The sequence below is a fragment of the Dipodomys merriami genome, unplaced genomic scaffold, assembly GCF_024711535.1.
Source record: "Dipodomys merriami isolate MVZ:Mamm:240054 unplaced genomic scaffold, mDipMer1.0.p SCAF_427, whole genome shotgun sequence".
Lineage (NCBI taxonomy): Eukaryota > Metazoa > Chordata > Mammalia > Rodentia > Heteromyidae > Dipodomys > Dipodomys merriami.
In genome coordinates, this window is record NW_027205904.1 from 461,207 (window position 1) to 477,354 (window position 16,148).

Below are 16,148 nucleotides of genomic sequence, written 5' to 3' on the forward strand. Positions count from 1 at the left end.
CCAGCTTTTTTTGCTTCTGTGGTGCTGAGGAATCGAACCCAGAACCTCATGCATGCAAGGCAAGTGCTCTACCACTGAGCCACTTTCCCAGCCCTCCAAGTTCTTTCTTATTTGTGGTCCAGGTTTTTTCCAGTTTGAACAGAGGGGCTGAGAATGACAGTAGAGGGAGGTCAAAGACCCAGTTTTGGCTGTTCTCACTACATTCAGATAGCGGGGCACTGGTGGCGTATGCCTGCAATCCTAGCTACTCAGGAGGCCAAGATCTGGGCAGGAAAGCCCCAAAGACTCTGATTTCCAATTCACTACCAAGAAAGAATGTCAGAAGTAGAGCTGTGGCTCAGAATGGTAGGGTACTACCTTGAGCACAAAAAGCTCAGGGATAGTGCCTAGGTCCTGAGTTCAAGTCCAGGCCCAGCATAATAAACAAAATAGAAAAAAGAAGAAAAGAAACAACCAATTTCTCCTGGATTAGGTCTCTAATGCCATCAGAACTACATAAACTTTTTTTTTTTTGGGGGGGGTCAGTCATGAGGCTTGAACTCAGGATCTGAGCACTGAAATTGAGCCTCTATGTGCTCAAGGCTAGTGTTCTGCCACTTGAGCCCCAAGTGCTACCTCTGGTTTTTGAGTGATTAATGGGAAATAAGAGTCTCATGGGGACTTTTTTTCCTGGGCTGGCTTCAAACCACAATTCTTAGATCTCAGCCTCCTGAGTAACTAGGATCACAAGTGTGAGCCACCGGTGCCCGGCTACAGAGATGTCTTCATCTCACAGAACACAAAGCTGCCTGCCATAATCCAATGCTATGTCACTGGGAATGTTCACTGTGCCCAAAGAAAGACACGCCTGTAATCCTAGTACTCAGGAGGCTGAGATCTAAGGATCATGGTTGAAAGCCAGCATGGGCAGGAAAGTCTGTGAGACTCATCTCTAATGAACCACCAGAAAACCAGATGTGGTGCTGTGGCTCAAGTGGTAGAGTGCTCACCTTGAACTGAAGAGCTAAGGGACAGTGCTCGGGCCCAGAGTTCAAGCCCGATGACCGACAAAACAAAAACTACTAACCCACCTAGGTAGGCACTGGTGGCTCATGCCTGTAATCCTAGCTACTTAGGAGGCTGAGATTTGAGGAACCAGTTCAAAGCCAGCCCAGGTAAGGAAAGTCTGTGAGACTCTTATCTCCAGTGAACCACCAGAAAACTGGAAGGATAGTGCCCAGGCCCAGAGTTCAAGCCCGATGACCGACAAAACAAAAACTACTAACCCACCTAGCACCCAACTACATTCCTACTATTAGAACCCTAGAGAATAGTGGCTTTTGTATAGTAATACACACTAACGATAAATAGCCAGTAATAACTGTTCACAAAGAACTAGGCCCTCATACCCAGTCCTCATTACAACTTACAAAAAAAGGTACACTAAACCCTTTTATAGATGGGGGAAGAAAAAAAAAAAAAAAGCTCAGAGCCTACCCACAGAGACAAAATCTGAGCAAAATGGACCAGATGTGGTAACGAAGCTTATAATCCCAGCACTCTGGAGGCAGAGGAAGACCAAGAGTTCAAGGCTGGCCTAGACTGTATAGTGCAAAACTTCCTCCAAAAGAAAGAGAGAAAGAGAAAGAAAAAGAGTTAGGAAGGAAGGAAGGAAGGAAGGAAGGAAGGAAGGAAGGAAGGAAGGAAGGAAGGAAGGAAGGAAGGAAGGAAAACAGAAAAGGTGAAAGGCAAAAGTAGATTAAGCGCAAAGACCATGCTCTTTCCACTGAGCAGGGCAACTCTTCTATGAGAGAAGCTTCACTGTGACAGTTCCACATGTGTATCAAACTCATAGATTTTTTCTAACCCCCCCCCATGTCTTTCAAAGATTTTTTGTTTTTTATTTTAGCCAGTCATGGGTCTTGAACTCAGGGCCTGGGCACCGTCCCTGAGCTTTTTTTGCTCAAGGCTAGCACTCTACCACTTGAGCCACAGCACCACTTTGGGATTTTTCCGTTTCTGTGATAATGAGGGATCAAACCCAGGGCTTCATGCATGCTAGGCAAGCACTCTACCACTAAGCTACATTCCCAGCCCTTTCCAGATTTTTTTGAAGCTGACCCATTTGACTAAGAAGCAGTCAAAAGCCAGGTGCTGGTGGCTCATGCTATAATCCTAGCTACTCAGGAGGCTGATATCTGAGGATTGTGGTTTGAAGCTAGATCAGTCTGGAAGTCTATTGTGAGACTTTTTTTTTTTTTTTTTTTTTTGCCAGTAGTGGGGCCTGAACCCTGGGTGCTGTCCCTCAGCTCTTCAGCTCAAGGCTAGTACTCTACCACTTGAGCCACAGCGCCACTTCTGGCTTTTTCTGCTTATGTGGTGCTGAGGAATCAAACCCAGGACCTCATGCATGCAAGGCAAACACCCTACCACTGAGCCACCTTCCCAGCCCTGTTGTGAGACTCTTGCCCTGTTGTGAGACTCTTATCTTCAATAAACTACTCAGAAAAAGCTGAAAGTGTTTTGTGGCTCAAGTGGTAAGAGTGCTAGCCTTGAGGATAAGAATTTGAGTTCAAGTCCCAGAACAGGCACATGTGCATGCCTGTGCGCACGCACACATACACACCCAGAAACACAGACACAAAGAAGCACTTAAAACCACTTTCTAGTAATCATTTTGCCTTAAAAGCAGCACATGAACCAGTTTTTACTTTCTTTGCCCAAACCGATATCGCAGATAAAAAAAATGATGGAAGTAGAGTGTGGCTCAAGTGGTAGAGTGCCAGCCTTGAGCAAAAAAGCCAAGTGAGAGCAAGACCCTGAGTTCAAGTCCTAGTACCAGTCCCCCCTCCAAAAAAACCTGAACACATCCATATTATTTGTAAATCACTGCTCACTGAAGCACACATATAATCAAGATATTCCCTCCCCTACCCTGTGCTTTTCTACAAACAGAATTTAGATACTTAACAGGTTTATTAAATGAAATTCTACAAAACAATACCGTATCAATAAAAACCAGCTCTTTACCTGGAAATGTGAAGATAAGCAATTGTCACTCATCAAAATGAGCATACTTAATGGCTTTACTTAAAAGTGTGCTATGCATGTATCACTTTCCTTCACAGGTATATGGCTACTTCAAAACTATGCAGGACTAAAATGTCAAAAATATCACCATTAACAAGAGACCTAACAGTACCTGGCATAAGGCAACACATACAAGTTTAAGAAAGAAGCAATGGGACTGGAGGTGTAGCTCAAGTGGTAAAGCAACTTCCTAGCAAGTACAAAGTCCCAGCTCAAATCCCAGTAACACTGAACAGTAGTGTCTCATACACTGACAATCCTAGCTACCCTGGGCAAAAGAATTTTTTTTGATATCCTCTTTTCAATCAATATATCAATATGGTAGCATATACCTACCACCCAAGCTAAGTGAGAAACTGAGATAAGGAGAATCAAGGTTCCAGCCCAGCCTGAGGAAAAAAAATTAAGTTCATGAGACAGCCCCATACCCCCCACTCAATGACAAAAAGCTACAGCAGGAAGCATAAACACTAGGACCTCAATCCAGGCTGGGTGGGGTCATCAAGTGAGACGTAATCTCAAAAACAAGTAGAGCAAAAAGGACTGGAACAGCGGGCGCCAGTGGCTCACACCTGTAGTCCCAGCTACTCAGGAGGCTGTGATCTGAGGACTGTAGTTCAAAGCCAGCGAGGGAGGAAAGTCTGTGAGGCTCTTATGTCCAATGAACCATCAGAAAACCAGAAGTGATGCTGTGGCTCAAGGGGTAGAGCACTTTTCTTGCAAGCATGAAGTCCTGAATTCAAACCCTGGACTTTGAAAAACAAAACGAAATGACTTAAGGTAGAAAACTTTTAAAAGAGAAAAATCTCTGGAGAGAAATAGTGTTTAAAGCTTAAAGGGAAAAGAATCCCTAAAATAACTAGAATATTAGTACAAGTAAATTAAGAAATTACCTCCTATCTCACCAGAAAATGTATAATAATCTCCAGTTAGGCAGCACTTCCTAAACACCTAAAATAAATTCTAAGTGAACTCAAGAGATACAATGATTCTGACATTGGTTTTCTTCATGTGGGTTTCCCTTTAATTTCACAGCACACCAACTTTTGCCTGAATAATATACACAGGGTTGTGGCATGCAGCTGAAGCCATCAGAATTGGGAGTTTGCACACTGCTTTTCAAGGCTTCCAATTGTCACAAGATGACAGTTTGTACAGACCAAGTTCACTGGAGCTGAGTGACACTTTTAGTGATCATAATGTCCCTTGAGATAACAGGGAGGCAGAGATGACAGTCACTAAGTTTTAATAGATCTGAATTAATCACTGCCTGGTATTCAACAATCCACTGTTTTCTGGAGTCACACGCATTAAAACAATGGCAGGCAAACTACTGAAGCCTTTTAAAATTACTTTAGATTTATAAGAATTGGACAGGACACCTCTAGAATATATATATATTATATATATATATATATATAAAATATACATATAATTACAGTGTCTAAGTTTGCCTACCAATACAAACAGTAGCCACAGTGCTAAAAAGAACGTATGAGTCACAATTCAAAAACAAGGGAGGAAAGGAAAAAAAAAAAAGAAAGAAAGAAAGCTTTGAATCTGAAGACGTTCCTTTCTTAAAATGTTGTTCATGACAACCACTGGCGCGCATACACACACACAAAGCAAGGTCCACCTTATCTGCCACTCAGGAACAAGCAGCTCCCCCCCCCCCACACCTCCTCCAAGAGCCTCATCTCCCTCAAAAGTCCAGGCACAAATAGTTAGCTAAAATCTGCCAGCCAACGACAGGAATTCTGAGTCACCCACTCCCCCGCAGGAAGAGGTCACTCTTCTATTAAGAAGCCCACTCCACCAAGTTCATTCACGTCCCAGATGGGCACTTCGACAACCCACCGAGAACTGATTTTTTTTTTTTTGTTGTTCTAACCTCACCGGGCCACCCCAAAAACCCTCTTCTAAAAATCCCCCCCAAAAATCACAACTCCCACACCGGCCTGACACAGCCCACACTAAATCCCTGCACGTTGCTACTTCACGGTGTGTGTGTGGGGGGGGGGGGGGGGAAATCTACGCGCTTTGCAGGCTACTCGGGAACTCTTCACACCTAAAGAGACTTTCAGGGAATTGCTCAAACTCTTTCCAGCTTTCTTTTCCCCAACCAAGTCCGACATCCCCCCCACACACACCCCCCTCCCCACCCCTCACCTTAAGTTTGACAAATTCGTGTGTGTGTGTGTGTGTGTGTGTGCTTAGTAAGGGGGGGTGGGGAAGGGGGAACGGACGGACTTGGGACCAGGCACCCAGAGGAGGCCTCGCCAATTCCCAACCCCAGTCTCCCACTCCCCCCCCCCCAACCACCCCACTCCAACCCCGCTTCAGGATCAAGCTCTGGGGTTGCCCGTTGTTATGAAAAGCGCCGAGAAGCGCACAGACACTGGAGAATTCTCGGGGGCCGCTCGGACTCTCTTCCCGGACTCTCTCGTCCCTAAATCTGTAAGCTTCCCCCCCCCACCCCTCCCCGCCCCTAACCCCGCTTCACACCGAGGTCGAGGCTAAGACACCCCCCTCCCTCCGTCCCTCCCTCCCTCCCGCAACCCACCGACCACTAGAGCTTTCCAGATCAGAACCGAAGCCCCTGAAGGCCCAAGTCCCCCAGACACCCCCCCCTTCCCCGCATCTTGCTGCCCTAAGTCCGATGCACCCCAGGGGGGGGGCCGGGTGTCCCCATGGTTGCGGGGTCCCTGCGGCCCTGTGCTTGTGTGCGCGCGTGTGCGTGTGTGCGCGTGTGTGTGTGTGTGTGGTGGGGGGGGGCGGGGAGGAGAGACAAGGGGCCGGCACCGGCTCTCTCACCTTCCGTTCCCCCGATCCGGGCCGCACCGGCCCCCGCAGGACCGAGGGCCCTCACGTTCCGCCGCGCCCACCTGGATGATGTCGGAGGCGGCGGCGGAGGCCCCGACGGCGGCTGAGGCGGGAAAGCCGCCAGCCAGGCCCCGGACGCCTCAGGCTGGCTGGCTAAGCCCAGCGTCGGTCTTCTCCGGCGGCGGCGCTAACAGCCTCCGCTGGAGGTCCGCGCTAGAAAGCGTTCCCCCCCGCCCCGCCTCCTGGTCCGTGCACACGCACTTCCGGATGGAAACCACCTGTCCCCCGAGAGGAAAGTTCCGCTGTGGATACACTGGTTTAGAAGATCCTCTCTCCTGGCCTCTGGAAGTTCTTCCCGAGATAAGAAAGAGCCTAGGGCGGGGAGCCGGTGAGAGGTTAAGATCTAAGGGTTGTGGTTTGGAGGGAGCCCGAGCAGGAAAGTTCAAGAGACTAAAAAAAAAAAACAAAAAAGCCAGAAGTGGAGCTGGGACTTCAGTGGTGGAGAGTCATGGGCAAAAGAAGCCCAGACAGTGCCCAGGTCCTGAGTTCAAGTCTCAGTACAAGCACACACACACACACACACACACACACACACACACACACACACACACACACACACACCATGAAAAGGTCCTCTCTCTTCACAATTACTTCTGGGTGGTAAATTGTAAGATTAGAAGATATAGGAGGGGCTATCTAAATCTGTCTTCTCCTTTAACATGATAAAAAAAAAAACTTGGAAATTTTTATAAGTAGACGGATACAGAATGAAAGGCATGGGATGGGATGTAGCTCAGTGGCAAAGTGTTTGGCTACCAAGTGCAATGTCCTGGGCTCAATCCCCAGAAGAAAAAGAAAGGAAGGAAGAAAGAAAGAAAGGAAAGGAAGAAAGAAAGAGATGGGGAGGGAGGGAGGAAGGAAGAAGGAAAGAAAAAGAAAAGGAAGAAAGGAAAGAAAAAGAACAGGGAGGGACGGAGGGAGGGAAGAGAAGGAGAGAAAGAAAAGAAAAAGGTGCTGTGAATGTGGCTTAGTAGTACAGTGCTTGTCTAGCATGCATGAAGCGCTAGGTTTGATTCCTCAGTACCACATACACAGAAAAAGCTAGAAATGGCACTGTTGCTCAAGTGGTAGAGTGCTAGCTCTGAGTAAAAGAAGCTGAGGGACAGAGCCCAGGCTCCTTGAGTTCAATCCCCAGCACTGGACAAAAAAAAGAAAAAGAAAAAGAAAAAACAAGAAAGAAAGGTTTGTTGGCAAATTGGGATAGGTCCCACCCATCTTATCAACTCCAAGCCAGTTCCTAAGGTTCAAGAGTTGCTCAACTGACAGGATCACATGTATATTCACCAATCTCAGAAGTTGTAAAAGCCACAGATAGGAACTGCATATTTTAGGAAAATTGAAGTGCTGGCCAGCCTAAATATGTAAGACCCTATCCCCCAAATAACTAAAGCAAAAGTGTCTATGTATGGTTCAAGTAATAAGATTCTAGGCCCTAAATTAAACTATCAGTAACACACTCTCTCTCTCTCTCTCTCTCCCCCCCCCCTCTCTCTCCCCACACACACACAGAAAATCAGCTAGCTATTCGATAGGCTGAGATCTGAGGATTGTGGTTTGAAGCCAGACTTGGCAGGAAAGTCCATGAGATTCTTATCTCCAATTAACCGGCAAAAAGCCAGAAATAGAGTTGTGGCTCAGGTGGTAAAGTACCAGCTTTTGGTGAAAAAGCTAAGGGAAACAGAGTCCAGGGCCTGAGTTCAAGTCCAATACTAAAATAATTAAGAGAGGTTGAATTGTTATAAATGAAATTCTGGTAGAACCAGATTTTGAAGCTAGATCTACCAATTTACAGAAAGTATTGGTTACACAAGAGAAAGTAGGTGCATTTACTTCATTAAGTGACTGCTGTTTGGTGTTTTTTTTTCAGAGATTTCAATGAGGGAGGAGACCTTCCAGTAGATAGTTTTTCTGAAGGAATAGTCTTCTGGGGTTCAAAGATCAGGAGAGAATTTTAGGCTGTCTAGGAGACTTAGTAACACCCTCTAAGCAATGAAAGGATTTTCAGGAATGAATAGTAGGGAGGGACCAATGCTTCTCTCCTACTGTATAACCTTGGGCAATTCATTTAACCTCCCAAAGAAGGATTCTTTATTTAAAAAGAAAAAAAGGCTTAAAATCTAGCACTGTTGGCTCACATTTGTAGTGCTCCACCAGTGGAGCCACAGTACCCCGTCTGGTTTTCTGAGTGGTTTACTGGAAACAAGAGTCTCATGGACTTTCCTGCCTGGGCTGGCTTTGAACCGTGATCCTCAGATCTCAGTCTGAGCCACCCTTGCTGAGCTATGCTACTATTCAGCCACAACCCTATCCCCCACCCCCAAGCCCTTCCAAATGCATATATTTTTTGGGGGTGGGTGGGAGGAAGAGAGGCTTTGTCTGGACTTTTGTTCTGGCTAAGTGGTCTTGGATGTGTTAAGTTCTCTGAGCTTCACCTTACTGTTGAAACAGAGCATGATGCCTACCTCCTTGGACTCTTCAAAGAATGCTGTCTCACTATGTAGCCCGGCTGGCTTTGAACTCTTCATCTTCCTCCCTTCTCCCACTTGCTGGAGAGAACATTTTGAAGGCTGAGCCTAGGATCTGGCACAAAGTAGTAACTCAGTTCCTGTCAGAGGTCTGGGTTGAGTGAAGAGTTCTGGCCCCAACAAGCATTTATCATTGTCAGGACTGGCTTGCTGTGTAACGAGTTAAGCCCTGTGGCTGACCTCGTGACAAAACCTCTGACGCTTCAGCACACTGAGATAAAGGCTGTGCACGTGTGTGTGTGTGTGTGTGTGTGTGTGTGTGTGTGTGTGTGTGTTAGTCACAGCTACTTGGAAGGTTGGGATTAGAGGATCACTGGAACTCAGCAGTTTGAAGCCAGATTAGGTAGTATAATGAGACTCTCTCTCTTTTTTTTTTTTTTTTGGCCAGTAGTGGTGCTTGAACTCAGGGCCTGGGCACTGTCCCTGAGCTTCTTTTGTTTAAGACTAGCACTCTACCTTGAACCACAGCACCACTTCCAGTTTTCTGGTGGTTCAGTGGTGATGAGTCTCACTGACTTTCTTGCCCAGGCTGGCTTCGAACGGTAATCCTGAGATCTCCGGAGTAGCTAGGACTACAGGCATGAGCCTCCAGCACCCAGTCTCTGTAAAATGATTATCTCCAGTAAACCACCAGAAAGCTGAAAGTGGAGATGTAGCTCTAATGTTAAGAGTCCTAGCCTTGAGCAAAACAGCTCAGGAGCAGCACTCAGATTCTTTGAGTTCAAGCCCAGGACAAGTACAAAAGAAAGTATCTTTTTAAAAGGGAATTGGTTCTGGGGATCAAACTGCAGATGCTGAGCAAACTCCATTCTGAGATTGACTATACCCCCTCCCTGGCTCTGATACATTTGTTACAATTGGTGAGTCTCCATCCACACAGCACTATTACTCAAAAGTCTATAGTCTACATTAAGGGTCACAGAGTGCAGCCGGGCGCTGGTGGCTCACGCCTGTAATCCTAGCTACTCAGGAGGCTGAGATCTGAGGATCGCGGTTCAAAGCCAACCCGGGCAGGAAAGACTGCGAGACTCCTATCTCCAATAAACCACCAGAAAACCGGAAGTGGTGCTGTAGCTCAAGTGGTAGAGCGCTCGCCTTGAGCTGAAGAGCTGAGGGACAGCGCCCAGGCCCAGAGTTCAAGCCCCACGACCGACCAAAAAAAAAAAAAAAAAAAAAGGGTCACAGAGTGGCCAACTTCTTATGAATTTCACACAAATGTTTCACTCTTCCATATAATATTTTTTTATTTTCGAGATAAGGTCTCTGTCTCTATAACCTAAGTTAGCCTTCAACTCACAATCCTGACTCAGCCTTTGGAGTGCTGGGATCACAGGTGTATACCACTATGCTACAATCTTTTTTTGCATCAAAGTTCATATGCAACTTCTAAAGTTTCAGCATAAACACAAAAATGTTATTTGGACAACCCAGTGTCTTTTTTTGTTGTTGTCAGTCCCAGGACTAGAACTGAGCCTGGGTTCTATCCCTGAGCTTTTGTGCTCAAGGTTAGTGCTCTACTAACAAGAGCCACAGCTCCACTTCTGGCTTTTGGATAATTAATTGGAGGTAAGAGTTTCTTGGACTTCTCTACCCAGGTTGGCTTCAAACTGTGATCCTCAGATCTCAGCCTCCAGAGAAGAGAGGATGACACAGGCAGGAGCCACAGATGTCAGGCCCAGAGTCTCTTTTCCTCCTTTGTAGCCTCAGGGGTAGAGGAGTGTCTTCTGTAATCTTCAGCCTCAGGGTGGCCACACCTTCGACACTGAGATTGCCAATCATCTTTTTTATCTGTAATACCAAAGGTGTGTTTAGTCAGACTTTGCTCACTCTTGGACAGGAATCCAGGACTGGATTTTAGCTCTTGACTTGGGAAGTACTGGCCCGTTGTGGCTAGGCCAGAGCTGTTCCACATACAGCAATCAGGACGCAGAATGGAGCCAGAACCGGAAAGGCCAGGATGAGATACATTTCCCACAAACACATCCCCTCTCACCTTTACCAACCTGGTCCCATTTATCACCTCCCAAATATCCAAGTGACTCAGGAGGCTGGGATTTGAGGTTCACTGTTCAAAGTCAGATGGAGCAGGAAAGTCCATGAGACTCATTGCCAATTAAGGACTCCCCTCCCCCCAAAAAAAAGCCAGAAGTGGAGCCATAGGGCAAGTGGTAAAGTGCTGGGCTTAGAGCACAAAAGCTCAGGGACAGTTTCCTAGGCCCTGAGTTCAAGCTCTAGGACAGGCACAAGAGAGGGGGGGGGAGTGGAAGAGGGAGAGAGAGAGAGAGAGAGAGAAAGAGAGAGAGAGAGAGAGAGAGAGAGAGGAGAAAATGCTATAGATTTTTTTTGGCCAGTTGTGAGGCTTGAACTCTGGGCCTGAGCTCTTCAGCTCAAGGCTAGCGCTCTACCACTTGACCCACAGCGCCATTTCCCGTTTTCTAGTGGTTCATTGGTACCCGGCAATGATATTCTTTTAGAAAAATCTTCCTTTATTAGCATCGATTAGATGGATAGGGAGTTTTATTTTGACACGTCCACATATATGCATACAGTGTATCTTGGGCTCACTCACCCACCCCTCCGTCACTCTCGCTCATTCAGTGCCCCCCTTCTCCAGGCAATTTCAACATTCACCTTCCTTCACCTTCTCCTTTTACTCTCCCTTCTCCTACTAGTACTCCATCTCCAAAATAAACTCCCTTTTCTATCAGTGATCATAACAAGTCCTGCCCAATACTAACTGGTTGTCCTGGTAGTTCTGGCCCTGTGGGGAGGCAGCCAGCTTTGTGACTTCACAAAAACCTATTTTATGACTAGTCTGGACCTGGTGGAGCAGGAGCTAGGTGCCGGAGGCTCCTCTCAGGAACATCATGTGACTTTCCATAGAGTTTCACTCCCAGCTCTAAGGGAATGCAGAATAGCTGCTCAACGGTAAGAGCCCAGGATACCCTCTGTACCTAGAAATGCCTCTCCTTGATAGCTCTGGTTTCTAGGCCTATGTGAGTACTCCAGACACTATCTCAGAGGTCCAGGCCCATGGCAACCAGGCTTGTAGAGGGGTAGGAAGTGGTTACTCCAGGTGCTAGTGGTGCTGGATCACTGAATGGAGAGGGAGGGACTTTAAACCAGCCACTTCCTATTAGACAAACCTATTCTTCTCTGGGATCTTTCAAAGTGAAATAACTGATGAAATGAGAAACTTGATCTGACTGGCATCTTCATTAAAATCTGCCCAGTAGTTCTCAGAGTACCTCCAAATGGGGTCAGGTCAGAGATCTCCAAATTCTGTAGAAATGTAACTGCAAATAAGACAATGCCAAAACCCCAGAGGCTTTTGGAAGTTTGAAGGCAAGGCCAGTGAAGACATTATCCAATGCCAACTCCATTGTTGTGTCTTCCCAAAGAAATCTGAGGCAAAGTTCTGGGGGTCAGGGCTTGGCCATTCATCCTTTTTCTGCTTCTGGAAAGCCCTGAAAGTATGACAGCTCACCTTTTCAAATGGGGGCAATTTCTTTCTCAGGTTATACCACGAGAGGAAAGAATAGAGTGCATATGGTAGGATAGATTCCAGAGATACTCTATCATGAGGCCAAGAAATTTCTCTCTCTTTCTCTCTCTCTCTCTCTTTTTTGCTGGTCATGGGGCCTGAACTCTGGGCCTGGGCACTGTCCCTCAGCACTTCAGCCCAAGGCTAGCACTCTACCACTTGAGCCAAAGCGCCACTTCCAGCTTTTTCTGCTTATGTGGTGCTGAGGAATCCAACCCAAGGCCTCATGCATGCAAGCACTCTACCATTGAGCCACCTTCCCAACCCCCCCCCCCCCGTACCTATCTTTTACACATGCTTAAAAGTGAGTGTTGGCTGTGAGGATTGATACCTAATGTACAGATGTGTGTGTCTCTGTATCTGGCATGTGCCTGTCTTGTGAAATGTGTTAATGAACTCACCTGGGATGTATGGGCAACAGGGAAAGCTTGAGTGTTGTCCCTTCCCCTTTCCAAGGTGTGTGTGGCTGTGTGGGGGATTTTGACAGGGAGAGAGGGCTGCAGGAGTTATATGATGGAGATTCTTAAGGGAGTTGCTGTGGAAAGGCAGTGTGTCTCCTGCTTTGATTCCTGAGGTCTCCCTGATGCCCCAACTCCTATCACCTACATGGGGGCCCTGGGTAGGCTTCCAAAGAGAAGCAGTGCCATCTGGTGACAGGCTGAGGCAGTGACTCCTGCTCTGATTTCCTTTAAGGGCACTTCAAAAGGCTTTAGGCAGTGGAGGACTTGGGAGTGACTTCTATTCTAGATGGCTAGACTCTAAACACAGAGAAGATACCTAAAGGCTTGAGTATTCTCTTCCTACTCATTTTGTTCCCAGCAGGAAAATTCCAATTTCTTTCTCTCTCTTTTTGAGACAAGGTCTCCCTATTATAGACCAAGCTGGCCTAGAACTAGCAATCAATCCTTCTGTCTCAGCCTCCTAAGTGCCGGCATTATAGGCATGCACTACCACACCTGGCTTGGACTTCCTTTTTTGGTCCAACTCTAAGGATTCATAACTCTCATGCCCATCCTGTGAGGGTGGTGGTGACAAGAGGGGTTGTGACTAAAATACAAGTCAAAGTAAACAGCAATAACTCATTATTGTTACAGGAAAGGACCAGACAAACAGGTTAAGTGTTTTGTGTCACAGGAGAAGGGATTGTGGAAAGTTGACACATTGATGAACTGCCATCACACATTCTAGAACTTGTGCCGTGCACAGCTGCTTCTCTAAGATTTACTTTAAGGAGGAAGATCTCTTAAGAAAGAGGACAATGAAAATCCATGGGGAATAGAATAAAGAGACTCAGCACTCAGGCTTCTTATGAAGTGAGTTGTATAATCTGATCATGGTAACAGGCTTGTGTCTGGTCTTCTGCAAATAATGGCGGTAAGCACCCCATAGAAATGAACAGAAACCGGCAGGCTTCAAGACAGATAAGAAGTTACATCAGGTGGTAAAGTGGAGAAACATCCTACTCACCTGCGGTGTTTTGTTTTTTGTTTTATTTTAAATCTTCAATGTCCCCACAAAGGATTCTTGGGTGAGTCAGTCTTCCGCTTTTCTTGCTCACTGGTTGGTGATATTCAGCACATCATTTACTATCTAAAAAAAAAAAGACGGAATTTAAAACCTCCTGAATTCATCTGTGAGTCTTGGACTTTTAATTCTCTGCCTTCACATAGAATACCTGCCAGTCTATAACAGATGACATCTTGAATGGAAAGACAAAGAAAAACAAAACGGTGAATTCTGTTTAATGAGTAATTTGGTGTCTGATATGCTTGTGGGAATACTTCCTCTGATCCAGGTGTATTCTAGGGAGGATGGGACAAATAGACCACCACAGAACGTCCTCTGCTTGACACACAGTCAGAATAAAGTACTGAGAAAGTATCAGTCGGCTTTGAGTCATGGAGTCCCTCACTTTTCGCTTCCGCCTTCCCAAGCAGCCAATAAACACACAGCAGTTCCCTGTTCCTAGAGGGGAAAACTACATATCCCAGGAGTCCACGCGCAGGGACGCGGAGAGTATAAGCCAATCAGCATACGGAACTTCACTTCCCAGGCACCCTCGGGGCTTTATTTATTTATTTATTTATTATTTTTCTCCTCCCTCCCCCTCCCCTCCCCTTGGCGCTGGCTTTCTCTCTTGGCCGCCATCCTTGCGCCAAGGCGGGCGCGCTTGCGCGCAGGCGCGCGCGCGCGCTCACGAAGGTACGTAGGCCCTGGCGAGTGACGCATAATATGTGGGCCGCTCTGGAGCCGTGGTCGCGCTGTGTGTGTGAGAGAGAGAGGGAGAGTGCGGGACCTGAAAGCGGGGTGTGTGTGAACTGTGGCCGCTGGCGGGGTCCGGGGGGGGGGGGAAGCGGTGGAGCCGCTGGTGAAGGTGAGCGGGAAAAGGAGGGAGACGGCTCTGGCGGGGAGGGAGAGGAAGGAGCCGGCGAGGAGGCAGGACGCGGGGCTGGCCGGGCGGGAGAGTGGGCGCCGGGCTGGGGGAGGGGCGGCACCTGCTCGGGCCACCGGCGGGGACCAGGCCGGGGGCGGGGGGTGGGGAGGGAGCGGGTTGGGGCCTCCGGGGAGGCTGGGCCTGGACGGCCTGACAGGACTTCTCCTCCGGATACCTGGGCCCGGGGGGGGCGGGGCCTCAGTGTCTCTCCAGTTCCCACCCACCCCCCCCCCCGCGCCCCCACCCCCCACCCCCAGCCAAAAGAAGCTTACCGTGAGTAACTTCCGCCCGGAGTTGCAGGGGAACCCCCCCACCCCCCCGCCCCTCCTTGGAGGAGAGAGGCGACTTTCATTTCTCTTGCTAACCCGCCTTTCCTCTCAGTTCTCCGTTCCGTACTTGTTGGGCGTCGCGGGGGGGGGGGGGTGTGTGGAGAGAGAGAGAGGGAGGGCGGGGAGTCTCCATCTTCCCGCCGTGCCCCGTGTGGACCCCCTTCCCGGTCGGTGTCTCCGCCTCTAGCCTCAAGTCACCTGGGCGGGCTTTCCCCTCCCTCCTTCCTTCCTTCCCTCCCTCCCTCCCTCGCTCGCTCCCTCCCTCCGGGCCCGCCTCGTGCCACCACCTCCCTGCATTCGCCGGGCCCTGGGACTGGGCGAGGGGGGCGGAGCTTTCCGGGCACTCCGCCCTCCACTACGGCGGATTTGGGAGTGGAGGAGGAGGAGGAGGAGGAGGAGGAGGAGGGAGGGGGGTGTGCGTTGGTTAAAACAACGCGGAGTCCAAGCCTAGATTGCCCCGCCCAGCTTCCCCGGAGCCCTGGTTTGGGTCGGTGGGGGCGCTGGAGAAGGGAGAGCGGTATAGTTTCCAGTCGGGATGTCAGCAGTCTGAACTCCGTCTTTTTTCCTGGACAGTCCGCTTCCTCTTTATTGCAGTGGTAGTGTTCTTCTTCTGGTCATCTAGTTTATTGAGGAAGTAGTTTTGCAGTCACCCACCCACACACGCATGGCCCAGACCCCGAAGCCTTTTAATCCGTCCGCATGATTGACTCGTGTACATGTAGCAAGTGTCCTTCTGTTCCAGCGCTTTGCTAGTGCATCGAAAGAGAGGTTTACTGATAAGTGTCATCTAGCGCTTCCGTTTTCCAGTTTACTGGTTTGCTTCTAAGGTTTATCTAAGCGTGTGCGACTTTAATAGGAACTTAGTCTATTTTTTGCTTGATGTCAAGATTTGGGTTTTGCATGTAGCAATTCTTCATTACGCATTCTCGCGTGGTGGTATATTTTTGGATGTTGAGAATAGGGAAATCATTATGTACTCAACATTTTAGCGATAGTTTAGTTAGCATAGTGTTTTTACTTTCTACTCTAATTGTTAAACTTAATACAGGAGGACTGCGGTAGAATGAATGAACCAACATGTAGTGATTGGAGTTGGTTTATATTACCAGGTGAGTTGATTTGGTGGAGAAGATAGTTGTGGAAAGTAATAAAGTTATACATGATGTCAGGTAATAAGTATGTTTACTTGAAGCTCTAAAATTGGAATTTTCATTTTTAGTCTTGTATGGAGATTGGCTTAGAGTCTATCATAGATTCTATCACTGATTCTACCATCTTTTCACATGCCCCACCCCCTTTAAAATAAGGAAACGGGGAATGTGGCTTAGTGATGGAGTGCTTGCCTAGCATACATGAAGCCCTGG

At 47.8% G+C, this 16,148-nt stretch overlaps 2 protein-coding genes and 1 long non-coding RNA gene across 8 annotated transcripts in view; 1 reads left to right on the forward strand and 2 right to left on the reverse strand.

Annotated features, from left to right (window-relative positions):
* LOC138807673 (helicase ARIP4-like) overlaps nucleotides 1-6,062 on the reverse strand; it is a 62,227-nt gene extending 56,165 nt beyond the window's left edge. Inside the window, exon 1 of one of the 2 annotated variants that reach the window (XM_069993444.1) lies at nucleotides 5,884-6,062. The gene's annotated coding sequence lies outside the window, so the exon portion shown is untranslated. The remainder of the gene's footprint in view (nucleotides 1-5,883) is intronic. The other variant, XM_069993445.1, reaches the window with a different exon arrangement.
* A 3,646-nt stretch (nucleotides 6,063-9,708) lies between these two features.
* LOC138807676 (uncharacterized) lies at nucleotides 9,709-14,954 on the reverse strand. Of its 2 annotated transcripts, none has more exons than XR_011366232.1 (3): nucleotides 14,728-14,954; nucleotides 13,489-13,611; nucleotides 9,709-10,265 (listed from the first exon to the last, which is right to left on the reverse strand). It is a non-coding gene; the product is annotated as an uncharacterized lncRNA (long non-coding RNA). The 2 variants fall into 2 exon arrangements; XR_011366233.1 differs by lacking the exon at nucleotides 14,728-14,954 and adding an exon at nucleotides 13,697-13,921.
* LOC138807674 (DDB1- and CUL4-associated factor 1) overlaps nucleotides 11,329-16,148 on the forward strand; it is a 59,176-nt gene continuing 54,356 nt past the window's right edge. Inside the window, exon 1 of one of the 4 annotated variants that reach the window (XM_069993449.1) lies at nucleotides 11,329-11,405. Coding sequence is in view for 1 of the 4 variants with exons in the window: in XM_069993446.1 (XP_069849547.1) it covers nucleotides 15,848-15,893 (46 nt within the window). In the remaining 3 variants the exon portion in view is untranslated. Of the gene's footprint in view, nucleotides 11,406-14,243; nucleotides 14,396-15,754; nucleotides 15,894-16,148 lie in introns of those variants that run through there. The other 3 variants (XM_069993448.1, XM_069993447.1, XM_069993446.1) reach the window with 3 other exon arrangements.